Genomic DNA, 17,751 nt, shown 5'->3' with positions numbered 1-17,751 from the left:
GTTCGTGTTATCATTTAACTAATAGTTTATTCTTTTAAGTCTCAAAAAATATCCTGGGGTTTTCAATAAGTTCATTGAATCAATTGATTCTACATTATTCCCGATAATAACCCTTTGGAATCATTTGAAGGGAGTGATAAAAATTAACATCCCTCCAGAAGTTTTCATATCTTACTTGTTGGTGTATCCTCTGATACTTTATTTTCTAAACAGTCTAAACCTGAACCTCAACCGAGTGGAGTTGTGTTGAGTGAGTTCAACATTAAAATTTTGTTGTACTTTTCCCCTCAACAAAATAGAAACAAAAATAAGGAAAAAATCTTCACCTATTATTTCCTTAAACTACAGAAAATTTTATAAGAACACAAAATTGAAATTTTATGTTCGAAGAATTGTTAGAGAATAATCTACATTATATGTGCATAAAATTTTCTAAGGTTCTAACAAAGGCTTTACAAGTTCAAGATTATAGAGTTTTCAAGAATAAAGTACATTTGTTCATTATCAATGATGAACCATATATGTATACAAGATGAATTATTTTTGTATTGTTTAGAATAAGTTTCTAGTTAAATTATTACTTCCAACACCTACGTGTTTTCCATTCATTACTTCGAAGTAATAAATATTATTATTATTACACCGCATTGATACTTCAAAAATACATCCATTCATTCTCAAGGAAAAAGCATCTGGTTATCAAAACACAAATATTCAATTTATCAGAAAGTTGGCAACACCTAATGATGAAATTTTAAACATAGGTATATCTAATTATTTTCCTAATGATTTCAGTGATTCGGATATTCTACGACAAATGGAGAAATAATAAACCTTAGAGAATAATTTTCCAGGTAGAAGATCGAAAAATTTTAGGTTGACAAGAGAATTTTTTCAATATAGCTATCGAATTTCGGTTGCTGTGAAATATCGGTTCAAGGCCGGAATATAAATCGAGTTCCAACATAAAGTTTGAAGAAATGGGGTAATCTACTACGAACAGGGCTATTTCAAATAAGTGTCAATTTCATCTTTCAGATGTACCTACTTTCCTTGATTGTTTCTCAATACTGAAGTTTTTAGGACTCATTTATAACTTTTTTGATCTAGGTACGTATAGATAGAAATGGTAATAACCCAAATTGTAAAACAAAAGTTTTGAACAGAATTATAGGACATTTGAAATAAACACGATATTAACGTTTGAATGAGTCTCATTCTGAACACCCATTAGAGTTCTGAATAATTATCGAAAAGTCAGTACTTACCTCCGTTCTTCTAGTAATCGCTTTCAAAATCTCATTCAAATAATTAATTTATTTCGAAGTTAATATAGCAGCAATTTAGCAAATTATAGAAAAACAGGGTGTTCCATAAGAAAAAACTGATTTGGTAATTAACACTTTTTTGGAACATCCTGTGTATTTCCAAAAATTTGAGAATGTAGGTCTGAAGGGCGCCTAATTATATTGTGGTGAAAGGTGGAACCGAGGGTGGAACGCCCTATATGTATACTAGGTCAGACATAGAAAAAAATAAGAAGTGATTGTGATGTATTTCACTAATACAATAGGTGAATGAAAAATAGAGTCAAAAAAAAATTACAAACAAAGGAACAATAATATAATTGAACATGGAACAGATAGAGATTTATGTATTTGATTTATACTTATAGGTAGGTACATCAATCATCTAGAATCGTGCAAGATCTACAGAATGAGTTTTAAGTAGGTATGTGGAACTCCTCAATCGCATTGTTATCATACCCTTCTAATCTAACTATATTAGTTAAACTTCTGCAAAGACAATGCAAATTAAGCTTTATACTCGGAAATTATGTCATTTAGGGTATATCACATAAAAAATATTCACTATTTTTCAATAAATATCTACTTAAAATTCACTCTGTATAAAAGGGAGGAAGGATCTGATTCAGATGTATTATAAATTTGTGATCGAATTGCTTTATTACTTTTCTGCAATCCTATTAGATGCTACGAACTGTGCCAAAACTGCAGCCAGTGAATATAACGCTTTACAAATCTGCAAAAAATATAAAACAGGATAAAGAACAGTTTATCATTTCACAATAATTTTTTTATAAATTAATTTCTTTGAATATAATACAGATCAATAATGATTGATAATATTTTTTTTGTTATACCTGAAAATTATTAATGGAAACTCAAAAACTCACTCTCATGAGAAGAAAATAATCTACTTGAACGAGGCTATTGGCAAGAGCAATAGGTTTCTCTGTCTTAAGCAGAAAAATAGAAAAAATTTTTCTATTTTCTTGGTTCATATCGTACCATGGCAGTTGTCTCAGTAGGTAGTTACAACCTTCCGACTAAAAAGAAAAAAAATAACAATTTCGAATTCACTAGTCAAACACCTGTAAATCAATTCCTCATGTCGACCTATCTATTACTTGAATAAAACTTGAGAAATTATTGCAGGACTTAAAGTAAAAACTATCAATCCAAAAATACACAAACCTCATCTTTGACAGCTTGTCCAATTATGAGATATAGTACTGCTGAAATCATTCCAGCAAGGGCGAAACATAATATTCCAATGTACATTGCATACTGATCTCCCAAATTTTGTTCTTGATTCTAAAACATAAAATCATAAAGATCAGAATATTTCCTTATCTAACGTTTCGAATTTGCCCAATAAATAAGAAAATAAGAATCTTTCTCATTGTTTCCAACAACATCAAAATTGCTGTTAACATTTTATTGAAAGATTTTTCGTCATCTTTCAAACTATGGAGATTTTATTAATCTACTCCTATTATTTTGCATAAGTACGTTTGCATACATACACTTAGATATTCCAGCATCAACGATCCTCCTAATATCACACTACCCATAGAAAACATCATTAACGGGGGTTCAAGTAGTTCACAAGCAATATTTTGGAATCTACAAAAAATTATTGAATTGAAAAACTTCAAAGATAATATCTCCAACTTATACCAAACATATGTTTCGAACTAGTTATGATTTAAAATAGATTTCGAGGGATTCCAGAACCACTGGGTTTATCTTAGGTACCGATCAGTCTACCAATCTTTAGACCAACGAAGAAGCGAATCCAAAATTTCTATCCATTGTCTAATATAAATAAAAAGAATGAATACGAAATTGGAAGACGATAGAAACTGATTTTGAAGTTCATATTACAGAATTAGGACTATTGAACAATGTAGTTTTGTTAATTTTTGATATATTCTCTACGCCTAAATAAATATACCTTATTCGATTGAACGAACTTGTATTGATTAAGTCTAAATATAAACAAAAGAATGGTCGTAACCCTATAATTTAAAATCTAACATACATACAGGGAGAAGTATCGTCCATTCACATTTACTTTTCAAATATCTGATAGTACCCACCTGACCATGATACCATGAGCCATTACACATATTATCAGTTTTTGCCTTACAATAGCTTGGTACAGTTGAGAATCCCTCCTCAATTTTTGTGGTAATGTCGTTTTCGGAACTGTGTTTATCATTTCTTTGAGTATTTGTATTTGAAATATGGCATTCATGCCAGCATAAGCCCAAGCAACAGAAGAGCCCGCCATCACAAGAGCAACTGGTAAACTCGTCCAATGAACCACTGGAAGCATAAAATTTGAATAATTCGGAAACTGTTCCTGGATCCATACCGATAAGTAGGTTTTTTCATTGAAATACTCTGGCGCTGCTATGAATCCAAGAGCTGCAGCAGTGGCAAGAACCATATTAACGGTACATATCAACTTCGTTATGTTTCCCAAAAGCACTATTTGTTTGAGTGTATTTTCATTCAACAACTCTAGAGGGATCAAACCCTTTTTGTAGTTCTGCAGATATTCGTAAAAAGCGTCGGCCATAAAAACAATGGATCCCAAGTTGATAAGAACCTAGAAAAGTATCAAGACCTGAAAGTAATTGAACATTGAAGTGGAATTTGTGAAGATTGTAATGAAAGCTTTTTCAATTAGAGGTTGACATCCCCGGGATGTCGGGTGCTACATATAAGATGTAGATCCACTGGCAATTCTTATAAAAACCTCTTATTGGAGAACGCTTTCGATAGATACTCACAAATATTTGAATGCCACAAAAGGATCCATGCTTCATTAGAGTTTGCTGGTCAAACTTATCCAATAAATGGTATATTGTCAAAGAAGTTGCGAATCCATATTGGCAAAAAACATAAAAAATACATAGTTTGACTGGTGGGAAGTTCATTACATCAAAAGTTAAACGAATTAAAAGTCGCAATCTATCATTAGCGATCTTCTTGGTTTCTGTAAGTAAAAGCAATCAAATAACTGAAAATATATTTATATTGTTCTGAGGGGTTTCAAGACAGAATTAGGTAAGTCCGGGCTTTTTGGTCTTGGTTTAGTCCATTTTTCCGTCGAGGATTAGCTTACTACCATAGTATAGGCCAATTGAAGAGTCCCCGGTCTGATGCACAGATGGCGGTACTAGTATTAAATCCATATGATTTTTAGTTTGTACCAACTTTCAAACGATACGTGTCAAAATTTGATAACAGTCCGACCATTATTTTGTGAGATATTGCGTTGTGAGTGTAGCTACTTTTGTTATTTGAAAGAAGATGGAAAAAAAGAATTTCGTGTGCTGATAAAATATTAATTTTTGAAGGGAAAACATACAGTTGAAGCAAAATATTGGCTTGATGAAGAGTTTCCGGGGTCTGCACCCATCAAATCAACCATCATTGATTAGTATGCTAAGTTTTAACGTGGTGAAATGAGCACTGAAGAAGAAGAACACAGTGGAAGTGGACTGCACACGATGAACCGAATCCTAACCGAGGACAAACACAACAGTCAGCTGGCAAGGTTATGGTATCAGTATTAAGGGATGCGCATTGTATAATATTTATTGATTACCTCCAAAACCACCAGACCATCAACAGCAATTATTATAAAGCGTTATTGGATCGTTTAACGGCTCCAGTTGAAGAAAAAAAGGTGCTGTTGCATCAAGACAATGCGCCATGTCACAAATCAATGAAAACAATGGAAAAATTGCATGAATTGGGCTTCGAATTGCATCTGCATCCACCGAATATTCGCCAAATTTTGCCCACAGCAACTTTTTCCTGTTCTCATACCTCAAAAGTAGGCTCGCTGGAAAGAAATTTAGCGCCAATGAAGAAGTAATCGCTGAAACTGAGGCCTATTTTGGAGCGAAAGACAAATCGTACTACAAAAATGGTATCGAAAAGTTGGAAGATCGCTCTAATCGCTGTATCACCCTCGAAGGAAACTATATTATTGAATAATAAAATCGAATTTTACCAAAAAAATAAGTTTTACTATGGTAGACCGGATACTTTTCAATTGACCTGTTACATTCCTTATAAGGTGGTACTACTATAGTAAGAATCCTCAGAGGTTCCTAGGTAGATTGTAATTTAACGCTGGTCATTTAACGTCAGGTGAAAAACTGACAAGTCCTTTGCTAAAACCCAGACAAACAAACAAGAAAATATTGACCAATATGTTTTTTGGAAAGAGAAGACGTTCAAGATGGATTTTGAGTACTAAATATTTCGTTTGGTTTGAATCAATCAGCAAAATCACTCTATTGGTTTGAAAAAAAATATCAATGCAATTACGACAGTTGATTTCATGTAGAATGTATCTTGAATCTAATATTACCTACGCAAGCAAATATTAATTTTGCAGACTCATATCAATCAGCAAAGTATTACTTTTCCTGCCTAGGCAGCAAAATGATTATTCTCAATGGGAATAAAACATTCGATATTTTGTAAGAATCAATATTTTTTTTGGATGAGTAAGTACTTCTAAGTCGCTATCACTGCCCATAAAAAAATATATCTGATATTTTTCCAAAAAATACAGATATTTCATAAGTTGTCATTAAGATGTCTAAAAACATGGTGTATGCACTCGTCAATTTTTGAATGCAATGACATTCGACCAAATTGAGAATATTAGTTTTATTTCGTGGCGTCGCCGCAATGTCATACATTAATTAAAACCCGATCCTGGCCAATCAAAAGTGATGTGTAATCGAGTATGATCGTGCAAAGTCGTGAAACAAAACACAAAACGTTTACTAGAATGAATTCAAATATTTGAAATATAGAGAGAGTTTATTGGTGTTGTTACAATTTCAAAAACTGCTTACACAGGTCTCAACCATAATGAGAGATACATTGTCACAAAACTCATAAAGAATAAATAAAAAGAATCTATCATCAATTGTTAATAGCGCTACCTACAGTTGACATAACGAAACTTAACTTGTATTATCAAAATTGGCAAAACAAAATCTAATCAGTCCATTCACCAGGTTTCTAGACATCTCAGTTATCATAACTAAATTATTATGGACATATAGGTACCTACATTTCCATAGTAACCAATAATTCCAACGATTCCTTTCAAATTTCGTTTTAATGTATCACTACTTACAAAATGAAAAGATTGTGGGAATTGTAATAATTTGCAAATACAATTTTCTACATACATACTATATCATTAAAAACAACAGTAGAATAAAATTTTCGTTCAACTCGGCAGCGAAGTAAATTACTATTGGATATAAAAAAATTGAGATGAATTATTCTAAATTGATGTTTCGAAAAACATTCGTTTCAAATTGCCTGTAAAACAAAAATATGATCCCACCTGAACTTTTTAGTTTTTAATGTGTCACTTCAAGATAATTCATTCTTCGAAATGGACAGCAAAATTTTCATTTTTATGTTGAGTAATAGGTACAGATTTTTTTCTGGTTCTAATGACTTGATTCAAATAATGAACCAAATATTTCCTTCCTCTATTAAAAAAGAGATTGAAAAATGAATTTACCTCTCAATTTAACAAGTCGTTTGTAAATCCCTAGGATATCTCCATTTGAAGACATTTCCAGGATAGAAGTGAATGAATTCTGGTTCAAATAAATAATGAGATTAAATCCACCTTCAGTGTCAAAATGATTGTAAGTGGGTACTCAATATTTCGTATCTATTAATGTGGAAAATATTCTACCCATCACTGAAGTAATGATCTGTCTGAAAGCCTATTTCGGAAAAATGGGAATTATTGAAATACCACCTTTAATATCTATTGTCTATTTGATTGAACGTACCTATTTAGTCCTTATAGATTTGAAAACTTGATATTAACACTTCACTTAATAAATTTCGAGCCTAAAAACAAAACAAGTAAAATTAATAATTTTTGCATATCATATATATTAATTGATAAAAAAATATCCAAAAAATATATAAATTTCCGTGACCACTGAACCGACGGAATTGAGATTGATGTTTAATAACAGTTGAAAGCCTCACGCAAAATTTCAAGCTTATCACATAATCATTCCTTAAAAAATTAATCAATAATTATATTGAATAAGAATACACAATATTTTCGTGTCAACAGTATAGGGATTGAATTTTGTGTGTAGATACCTATATTAAGAATTTCAAGCTGCTAGCCAAATTTCGTGTTGATAACAAATTCATCAACACGAAATTCGGAAGAGCTTGAATTTGTTATTCTTAATATAGGTACACGCATAATCTAATCTCGATACTGTAGACACGGAAATATTTTGTCATTTATTTGAGAATTTTTGATATCATTTGAGTGATAAATATAAAGATATAAAATATATTGTGCATAATAAATTGTAGTCTAATCGTAGATTTGTTTTTGCGATGAATATATTGACATTTGAAATAAGTAGTCACGACTTCTGATGCCAAACCCAATTTTAAATGCTGGACCATAAAAAAGGAATGTATTTTTTCCACTTATATTACCACATCTTGTATATCAATTTTCTGAAAAAAAAATCAGAAACGGATTGATTACACCAATAAGTAGGTAGGTATCTGAATCAAACCAGGAAATTGTGAAATGAAATATACCTAAACTATGTCATACGTTGATAATAATGATTATATTTATGTGTATATATATATATATATATATACAGGGTGTTTCATCATAAACTGGACAAACATATATATTCGTGTAGAGGACATCGGGAGAATCATTTTTGCCTTATACAATATATCCCGTTTTCGACGCATAAGCGAGATACAGGGTGCTAAACGTCAATTTTGAGCAAGATTCTTATGGGTGTGGTCAGTTTTGTATAACACTCAAAGAAACGGTTTTTGGTCAAAACTCAGTATTTTTGGGTCCTCTATTCAGAAAAGTTGATGAAATCCGAAAAAAGAATTACAAAATGGCGGAAAACCTGCAACGTTCCTAATTTTTTTTTCCGGTGGTCGAATTGAATTTTAGTTTCTGAATGAACACAATTTTCTAAGAATTTCTGTCCAAAAATTTTTTCAAAAATCGAACACAATTTTTTTTTTACATGTCTACAGCGATAAAAAAATTTCACCCGAAATGGATGAAATTTTGTACAATTGTACTCCTTCAATTATCAATCACGAATATGAAAACAGAATTGCAAAATATCAAACGGTTTCGTTACTACAGCCATTCAAATGTTTCGTTCAAACCTCAAAAAAAAATAGAATGGCTTCTTAGAGTCAAAATTATTAAATTATTGCTATTTCCAAAAATTCCGGATGCTAAAATGTATTTATACAAAAAAAATTCGGTGAAACTTAGTTGGGAGTCGAACCCTCGATTCCAACGTAAGTATTGATGAAGAAATTAAGACAGTTCTAAGGATATTAATATTCGTTGCTAAGCAACGGAAGTTCGTAGCTCATAGAATTCTACTGGTTTTTGAATCTAAGTATATATAAAACCGCTTGCACATTTACGTCAAACTTTAAACGTAAAATCACAGCCCAAACGGGACCATCTAGAGCAAAAATGACAAGAATAAGACCCCCCTCAAAATCGTCTGGAGATCCCGGGAAAAATCCCAAACCTTCGATTCTCCCCGCGGTTTTCGAGTATACGGGGTGTTTCGGATCATTTTGACATTTCAGGTCCCATATTTCTGTGGTATCTGTGGACAATTTGGCTGTCAGTGTCATGTTAATAATAAATATTCCATTTCGATATATGAAAGTTCTTGAAAAAGTTTGCAGTTTCCAAAATCGTTATTCAATATTTAAATAAATGCCGACAGATAAAATGCAAAGTCTTCGGCGAATCGAAAATTCGATAGATATTTGTCAAAATTTGGAAATGAACATTGATATCATCGAATGCATTTTCCTCAATTCAGGTTTGTTTTAAATGTTTGTATCATTCAATTGGATATGAATGTTACTTTTTTTCAGGAATTTTTCGTTTATTTTCCACAAACTATAAAACTACATTCTCTTTCGTGAGAATTTGAATCTATTGCGACAGAAGATGGAACTACAAAAGAGAACAGAAGCTTCATCTGATCATGTATTAAACAGATAGAAAAACTCCTTATAGATAATTCACAATTGGCTTTATTACTGGAAAAAGAGCCAAGTTAGTCAGATGACATTCAAAAATTTCCATGTGTTTTTGAAATATCTAAAATATACACTTTTACGACTGAAGAGTGCAAAAATATAAGTGACCTATCAGTTTTTGAAGAATCTGAGTGCAGTGCTGTTGAATTTATAATGAAGAAATCAAATTGTTGTGAAATCTTTCATACGAATAATTTCAACCATATATACCCTGTTATATTATCATAATATTATTTGTCGTTCAACTGAAACCTTGGAAATTAAGAGACTCTCAAACTTATAACCTGATTTCTCAAAAAGGTTCTACCTAGATATTAAATTTGCTTATGAGGTAACATAAGCCATGGGTATTCGAAAGGCAAGTCTATTCATTCTGTCTCTTTTCAGGTTGTTCATTTATAGCTATACTATATACATATATAAAATCAGTTCAAATTTTTCACTTGAATTACTAGTCAAAATGTTACAACAGAAATAAAATTTGAAGGATCATTCAGTATATGAAGAATTTTGACATGGCAGTTACTTTCGAAATTGGTATAAATTTTCCAGCAATTCAATGTAGGTATAAAATACTTTATACTTGCATCTTGAAATGAATTTTGCACTTTTTCAGTGTTCAATAATGAGATAATTATTAAATTGACTCAAGAGATTAACAGAGTATGCTTCATCAGGATTAGTTAATACTGCTAAAGACGTTAATAAACCTATTAATTTCTTATATGGTTCATCATTACAACTCTCTTTTGTCGAATCAAATTTCAATTAAGTTTTCAAAGGAGTTTTCATATGTTTACAATTAGACATGCTGAATTAACATACTTGAAGAATATAAACAATTACTATACTACCTTTTTCATAATTTCTAGTGATATTCATCCCTAAACATTTTTAGCTTTCCCTGAATTCTTTATGATGAAATTATCACTTAAATTTTCTATCAGATATATTCATTCAGAATTAACATTTGTTAAAACAAAAAAGTCATCCACGTACAATGCAACAACAGTTAGCAAGTTATTTTTTGATTTTATGTAAATACAATGCTCAATTGTTGATCTTTTTTAACTAATATCTGTCAAAATTTCATTTACTATATATATTGCCCTGTTCAATTTACTTCTGAGTAAAACCCAGAGCTACAAGCTTGCTCTATAACGTAATGAACCATCACGATTAAGCTTTAATTCAGCTGTCCTCCACTGAATCAGAATTATCTAGTGAAATTTCTATATCATCTCTTATCTATGATAACTACATCTCGACTGGTATTAATGAAATTGTTACCTGTATCCCTTTGATCATTCACCAGAACCCACAAAAATCATTTTTGTCCATATACCTTCAAGAAATATGGAACAGAAAAGTATGCAAAATTCATCGATACAATTTTCAGATTCTAAAAACGCCTTAGTTCTTCAGGAATGTCCAATTGGTCTTTCAATATTATAAATTATGGAAAATAACCTACTATTAACCAAATTTTTAGATTTCAAAAGGTGTCCTTCCTTGTATTTCTTAATAAATTATGAAATAGAAGAATAATTTGTTGCTCAACTGAAAAAAGTATTGATGAACCTCGGAAATGAGGGACTTCTTATAACCTGATTTCTCAAAGATGTTACTGATATTATTACGATTGCTTGTAAGGCAACATTAGCCATGGGTTTTTGAAAGGTAGATCTATTCATTCTGCCCCTTTTTAGTTTATTATAGCTATACTGAATATTCCTAAAACAAAATTTCACTGTAGGTCTTTTCATAGATCTTATCGAATGATTATGTAAATTCAATATTTGTCAAAACTGAAAATAAACATTGAATGCAGTTTCTTTTTCAGGTAGTATTTCTATTGACTGATAATAACTCTCACATTTTGATTATGCATTTTTCCCAAATTTTTCAAAGAAGAAAGGAATTGCCATTTCTAGAGAAATGAGAATTTCAGATTTCAAAATGTCTAATTACTACTTCAAATATATATACACCCTATATAATTGTTGATCAAATATTGTGTATTTCTTTACAAATTAGTTAATAATTTGAAGCTTTAATCTCAATTTTCAGACTTGAATTGGTCCAACATCTCTAGATACTTCTAATTGATATTCGACAAATAAACATCCTGTATAATTATTCATCCAAACGAAAATAATCCATCTTCTGAAAAGAAAAACAATGTTTACTATATAGAATTAATTTTAATAATGATTCAAAAGTGATGAAATTATGCAGACTTACTTATTTTGGATCTTAGATCACGAATCCCCTTTCATAAATTCCTTGATCCAGCTAGTTTTTTTTTTTAATTGTGAAATTGGCCTGATGAAGGTGAGGTTATCCACATTAATAGCTAGTTTTCTTGTATTTTATTAACTGATTCTCGTTAGAAATGATTAATTAATCACATTTCAAGCTTTCCCTGAAATAAAAATGCCTTTTTTTCGTCAAAATCGATGGTTTTATCGATTGTTTATATATGGCGGCGGCCATCATGTTTAATACGTAAAGTCTGTCAGATGCAGCGTTGCCAGGTCGACAAGCCTAAAATATCGTACCGCGTGTTTAAAATCATCGTATTTTATCGACATATTATCGTATCCCACTGATTTTTATCGTACACATTCGAAATAAAGGAAATTTTTGCGAGAATATGACAATTTGTGGAAAAGGATGGAAAAACAAGCAATGTATCGATTAAGTAATATATTTTTTATTTAGACAAAACGGTTAATGAATAATTAATTAATTATCAGACAAGATCAGAGAACCTGTATTTTCCTATTCACAGATTGTCGGTATTTTCACTTTATTCAGAATACACCTTATTCTAATGTCTCTTATGGTTAAATTTTACTTCATGAAAAGGATAGATAGTAGAGATGCGTACAGATTCGAAAATAAAACAAGAAATTTTTTAAGGAAATCATGAAAGAATGGATCGAATTTTACTTATAACATCGTGAAAATTGTTTCTGTTATTTTTGTTTTTTTTTTTTTTCAAAAATTACTCATTTTCATACAAGTTCTTTTCCCAAATAACTTAGAATATTGCAAAAAACATGCAATCGTCGACAAAGATGTAAAGGAACCGAATAAAAAATACCCAAATACAAAATTCTTTGAATATGGGTGTTCGAGGTACTAGATACGTTTCGAAATTGAATCTGAAATACTAATGAGAAATACGTTTTTCGGAAATAATTCAAGGATCCTATTATTTAATGATACCTATACATATATTTAGGGTTGAAGGTTGTAAGTACGATTTCAATGTTTATTTACATCTCAACTATTCTTTTGTTATCTATGTAAAACATTTTTTTGGTGAATAAACTTATTATTATTATTATTATTATAAGTAACAAATTTATTTTGATAATTATATTTGACATCAATAGTCTTTCTGAATTAAAATTAATGAATTTATTTAACATGCATTGTCATGTATTTCTTTTTCATATTAATTCAATTAAATATCTCTAGTGTGCTTTTTTGCAGATACGCCCTTTTCAATTGAAATAGCAGTATATTTTTGATGGTCTTTGTTATGTGCTTTCAACAATTCAACATTTGCTCCCATATCCACATATTATAAAATAATATGAATCTAAATACTTGAATTGATTGGAAATACGAAGAAATATCTTCGTAAAAATTCTCTATAAAATAAGGGTCATCAAAAAAACGATTTTGTTGTGTGAAATGAATATATTCAAATCTGAAATATTCAGCCACTCAAATATGTCAATGAAATACCTGTTACAACAATTTTTTTTCACTTAATAGAATACCAAATATGAGATAATGGTATATTTTCAACTGAAGTTTGAACACCATCTGTTTTTAATGAGGCACCTACCCTTCGGATATTCCATGATTCTTTGTATTTATTTTCAACCGACAGCCAGAAAAGAAGTTTTATGATTTTATTATGTTTAAGTAGGTTCGTTCTTCTAGATCCACGTAGAACGTAGAACCCCAATGAACTATGAATTGATTCATCGGAACATTCTAAAGTCTAGACATTCCCAACCGTTTCGGTTAGATTTTTTAAAACTACTGAAATCTACCAAATGATTTCTTCCTACTAAAAACTTCATGAAAATGCGAAAAATCTACTGAAAAAGAAAATTTCTACTAAATCTGGCCATACTCAGTTTCATTATATTTTTAGTATCTATGGAAATTTCAACTCAAATGATAGGTACACTGAAATTATCGTACAAAACGCTATTATCGTACATGCGGTATCGTACATAGTACCGATCAGCAAATTATCGTACAAAACGATAATTATCGTACGAACGGCAACGCTGGTCAGATGCGAAATAATCTGCAACGGTTGCCTGTATGCCAGATCTTCTTGATGGGATCGGTTTTTTACTTGGTGGAAATTCATATTAATAGATTGTTTGAGATTATGACGTATTATAAAACTGTATGGAAACTCATAATTTTCGCACAGCTATTCGAGCAGAAAATTCGGCAAGTTTATTTTCGAAATGAATAAATGGTAGTTCATATGGTGTTATTCTGGTTTTTTCGATATTGACATCGGATTCAGTTTAGTCCTCCTGAACATATACAGGGACATTGATGATGACGAGGACGCTGTGATTACAAGGTTTTCAAGGGGTTCACAGACCAAATTAGATTTTGTGTTATACTTGCCAATTGTCTTCTTTTTTTTTCATATGAAACAATAGATTTACTATTTTTTTTTTAATTTCTACCTGAATGGCTAAAACCGTGATAAGTAAATAAATATATTATAATATAACAAATACATAAGCGTACACATTTTTTTACCGAAATTTGAGGCTTTATTGTAAAACACTGGTTATACATTTATGATTCGAAATATTGCCCATCGCTGGTCACTATACTTTCTCACATCTTTCGGGCAGCGTACGAATTGAAAAAACTGGTCATCTTTTGAAGCGATCCACGAATCGATCCAAGTTTTTAATTCTTCATAAGATAGGAAGTGCTGGTCAGCCAGGCTGTGTGCTATTGATCGAAACAAGTGATAATCCGAGGGAGCAACGTCTGGAGAATACGTCAGGTGGGGTAGGAATTCCCATTTCAACTTTTTCAAGTATATCTTGACTTTCGCAACATGGAGTCGAGCATTGTCATGCAGTAAAATCCATTCATCTACTCTCTCGTCGTATTGCGGCGGTTTGTCTCTCAATGCTCGACACAAACGCATTGATTGCGTTCGATAACGATCGCCTGTGATCGTTTCAGTCGGTTTTAACAACTCATAATACACTACACCGAGCTGGCCCCACCAAATACTGAGCATGACCTTAGAACCGAGAATATTCGGTCTAGCCGTCGACGTGGAAGCATGGCCGGGATATCCACATGATTTTATGTGCTTGGGATTATCGTAATGCACCCGTTTTTCGTCTCCAGTCCCAATCCGATGCAGAAATTTCTTCCGTCTTTGCCTCGAAAGCAGCTGTTCACACACAAACAAACTCCGTTCAAACACCTCCCGGCTTCAACTCGTACGGCACCCACTTTTCTTGTTTCTGAATCATTCCTATAACTTTCAGGCGTTTTGAAATGGCTTGTAGTCCTAATGATCCTGTCAATTATTGTTGCGTTTGAAATGAGTCTTGATCAAGTATTGCCTCCAATTCTGCATCTTCAAAAACCTTCTCTCTTCCACCGCGATGCTGGTCTTCGACATCAAAATCACCATTCTTGAAGCGTTGAAACCACTCTCGGCACGTTCTTTCACTAATAGCGGCCTCACCATAGGTATTTGAGAGCATTCGATGAGCCTCAGCCGCAGATTTATTCATATTTCAGTAGAAAATTAAAACCTCCCTCAAATGACGAGAATTTGACTCGTAAGCTGACATGGATAATCGTGAATAACTTTATGATGCAGACACAAATCGACTAACATGTCGATGGCGTTATGTTCACAAATAACTAAACTTATTGTATGACATCTACGATATATTTATTTCGACTATCACTTACCGTTACAGCCAGCTATTGCACAACGGCAGGAGCAAAGTTGTACGCCTAAATCTAATATTTCGGAATATGACATTGTTCAGCTAAAATATTTTCGAAGTTCAGGCGCTTCCGGTTATATAAGAATTAAAAAAATTTTTTTCAAAACAAACTTTTTTTCATTTTATGTCTCAGATATTATCGAGATTTCCATTCTCAATTACTCTCTGCTAAAATTATTGTGTTAGTCCTCATAGTTTTCAAAATATCAAGGAAAAACCGTGAAAAAGAGAGAATTTCCTTAGTCACAATTACCTGAATTATTTTTACTGTGAATATCCTATGCCTATTTCAATTCACTTTCTCAAACTAAAATGATGTTGGAACATCGTGCATATCTTGAATTTGAGAAATATCATCACAGGGTACCAAAAATTGTGAACAAAATTTAATCATAACTTTCGATTTTCAAATCAGAACCCTATTTTTTTTGTGATTTCGCTGGATTCTACGGTAAAAAATAAGGGTAGTGTCCAAACGTGATTATGTTCTCAAATTCAATAATTCAAGAGTTATTTGAGATTTTATGAATTTATGTTATACGTAGGGTCAATTTTATTCGATCTGTTTCCAGACAGACTAGCAATAATACTCTATGACCATAGAAATTTAAATATCTAATTACTTTACATGTGACAGGTATTTTCATTATCAAAGCTTCACTAATTTGATTTCACGAATTGAATTTCCGATATTCAAATGACAAAATTCTGGATATACTTTTCTCTAATTATGTGGCAAATCAGTTCTTTCCGGCACATTTTGTGGAACAAAATAGACGGGAACGGATTTATCTATTATTTGTCAAATTTGTGATACAGAAAACTGTTCTACCAACCAACATTTTTCAATGCAAAAATCACTAATAGATATTTATGGAAATTTCCGTCAATTTCAAAAAAAGGCAGTGAATTCGGGAACATAATGTTTAAAACTCGTACAGAAGGCTCATTCTACCACTCGGTCATTTTGAACTCTTGGAAGAATATCAATAAGTTCTGCACTTGTATTATAAATATCTTATTCCATATTCACGATGAATGCATTAGAATTATTGGTAGAACTCATCAAATTTTAAATCAGAAATTTCCTCATCTTCTTGAAAGGATGTTGCATACTTCATGAATATCCATTATACTGGATGGAGTACCTACCTAGAAGAAAAAAACCTCTACCTACCAAATGAAATAAAATCATGCAGGACTCCTGTGTGCCAATTCTATTGATATGAAAAAGCGGTAGAATACATTTTATGAATTCAGGAAAAAATCAGCGTGGTGATGAAAAGGGAGTAACAGAAAGTTTGAAACATCCTTCCGAATTGTCTTCTCGTCAATTGGTGATAAATGAGGATATTTCTGATTGAATGCTCGACAAGTTCTCGAAACAATTCTGTTGCATTCACCGTGGATATGGAATAGATCCAGAATTTCATTATTTGAATAACGGGGATTCATATCATCAAATTATAATCTACTAGATTCAATAATGAGTACACCTGCACTTTGAAATAATTGAATATTTGAAACGCACTCTAGAAACAGATTGAATGAAATTGACCCTACGTATAACATAAATTCATAAAATCTGGAATAACTCTTGAATTATTGAATTTGAGAGCATAATCATGTTTGAACACTACCCTTATTTTTACCGTAGAATTCAACGAAATCACAAAAAAATAGGGTTCTGATTTGAAAATCGAAAGTTATGATCAAATTTTGTTCACAATTTTTGGCACAATATTTGAAACACCCTGTGATGATATTTTTCAAATTCAAGATATGCACGATATTCCAACATCATTCTAGTTTGTGAAAGTGAATTGAGTATACGCATAGGATATTCACAGTGAAAATAATTCACGTGATAGTGACTATGGAAATTCTCTCTTTTTTACGGTTTTTTCTTAATATTTTGAAAACTATGAGAACTAACGCAATAATTTTAGCAGACAGTAATTGAAAATAGAAATCAAATATTTTCATGTGAGCAAGGGCGAAATGGTGTGTTCTAGGAAAGAAGTCATATAGAATTCTACCCTAGAATCAGCATAGGATACCGAGTGAATCGTCTAAAATCAGCTAACGATACAAGGTTTCCGAAAAAAATCTTTCATTTTCTAGAGGGATACCCAGTGAAGGATCTACCGGCATAGTGACGGGGTCCAAGGGGCGGAGCCCCTTCGGCGAGCAGAGCGAGTTTCACTAAATATAATTTCGCAAGTATCGTGACACGAATTTGTTTG

The 17,751-nt window shown here is 31.7% G+C and overlaps 1 protein-coding gene across 3 annotated transcripts; it reads right to left on the bottom strand.

Annotated features, from left to right (window-relative positions):
- Positions 1-1,536: 1,536 nt before the first annotated feature.
- Positions 1,537-7,937, bottom strand: LOC123680091. Of its 3 annotated transcripts, none has more exons than XM_045617775.1 (8): positions 7,163-7,937; positions 6,883-7,093; positions 4,106-4,311; positions 3,407-3,921; positions 2,831-2,930; positions 2,499-2,618; positions 2,165-2,350; positions 1,537-2,043 (listed from the first exon to the last, which is right to left on the bottom strand). In XM_045617775.1, exons 2-7 carry the CDS (start codon positions 6,935-6,937, stop codon positions 2,186-2,188), a joined length of 1,161 nt encoding a protein of 386 aa, XP_045473731.1. In that variant the 5' UTR covers positions 6,938-7,093; positions 7,163-7,937; the 3' UTR covers positions 1,537-2,043; positions 2,165-2,185. The 3 variants fall into 3 exon arrangements, with proteins under 3 accessions (XP_045473731.1, XP_045473729.1, XP_045473732.1); XM_045617773.1 differs by having other exon boundaries at positions 2,198-2,350; positions 7,163-7,935; XM_045617776.1 differs by lacking the exon at positions 6,883-7,093 and having other exon boundaries at positions 2,198-2,350; positions 7,163-7,934.
- Between the last annotated feature and the right edge of the window lie 9,814 nt (positions 7,938-17,751).

This window comes from Harmonia axyridis, chromosome 5 (assembly GCF_914767665.1).
Source record: "Harmonia axyridis chromosome 5, icHarAxyr1.1, whole genome shotgun sequence".
In the NCBI taxonomy this organism is placed as follows: Eukaryota; Metazoa; Arthropoda; class Insecta; order Coleoptera; family Coccinellidae; genus Harmonia; species Harmonia axyridis.
The sequence above is the reverse complement of the archived record's forward strand: the minus strand, read 5'-3'. Positions and strand labels throughout refer to the sequence as shown.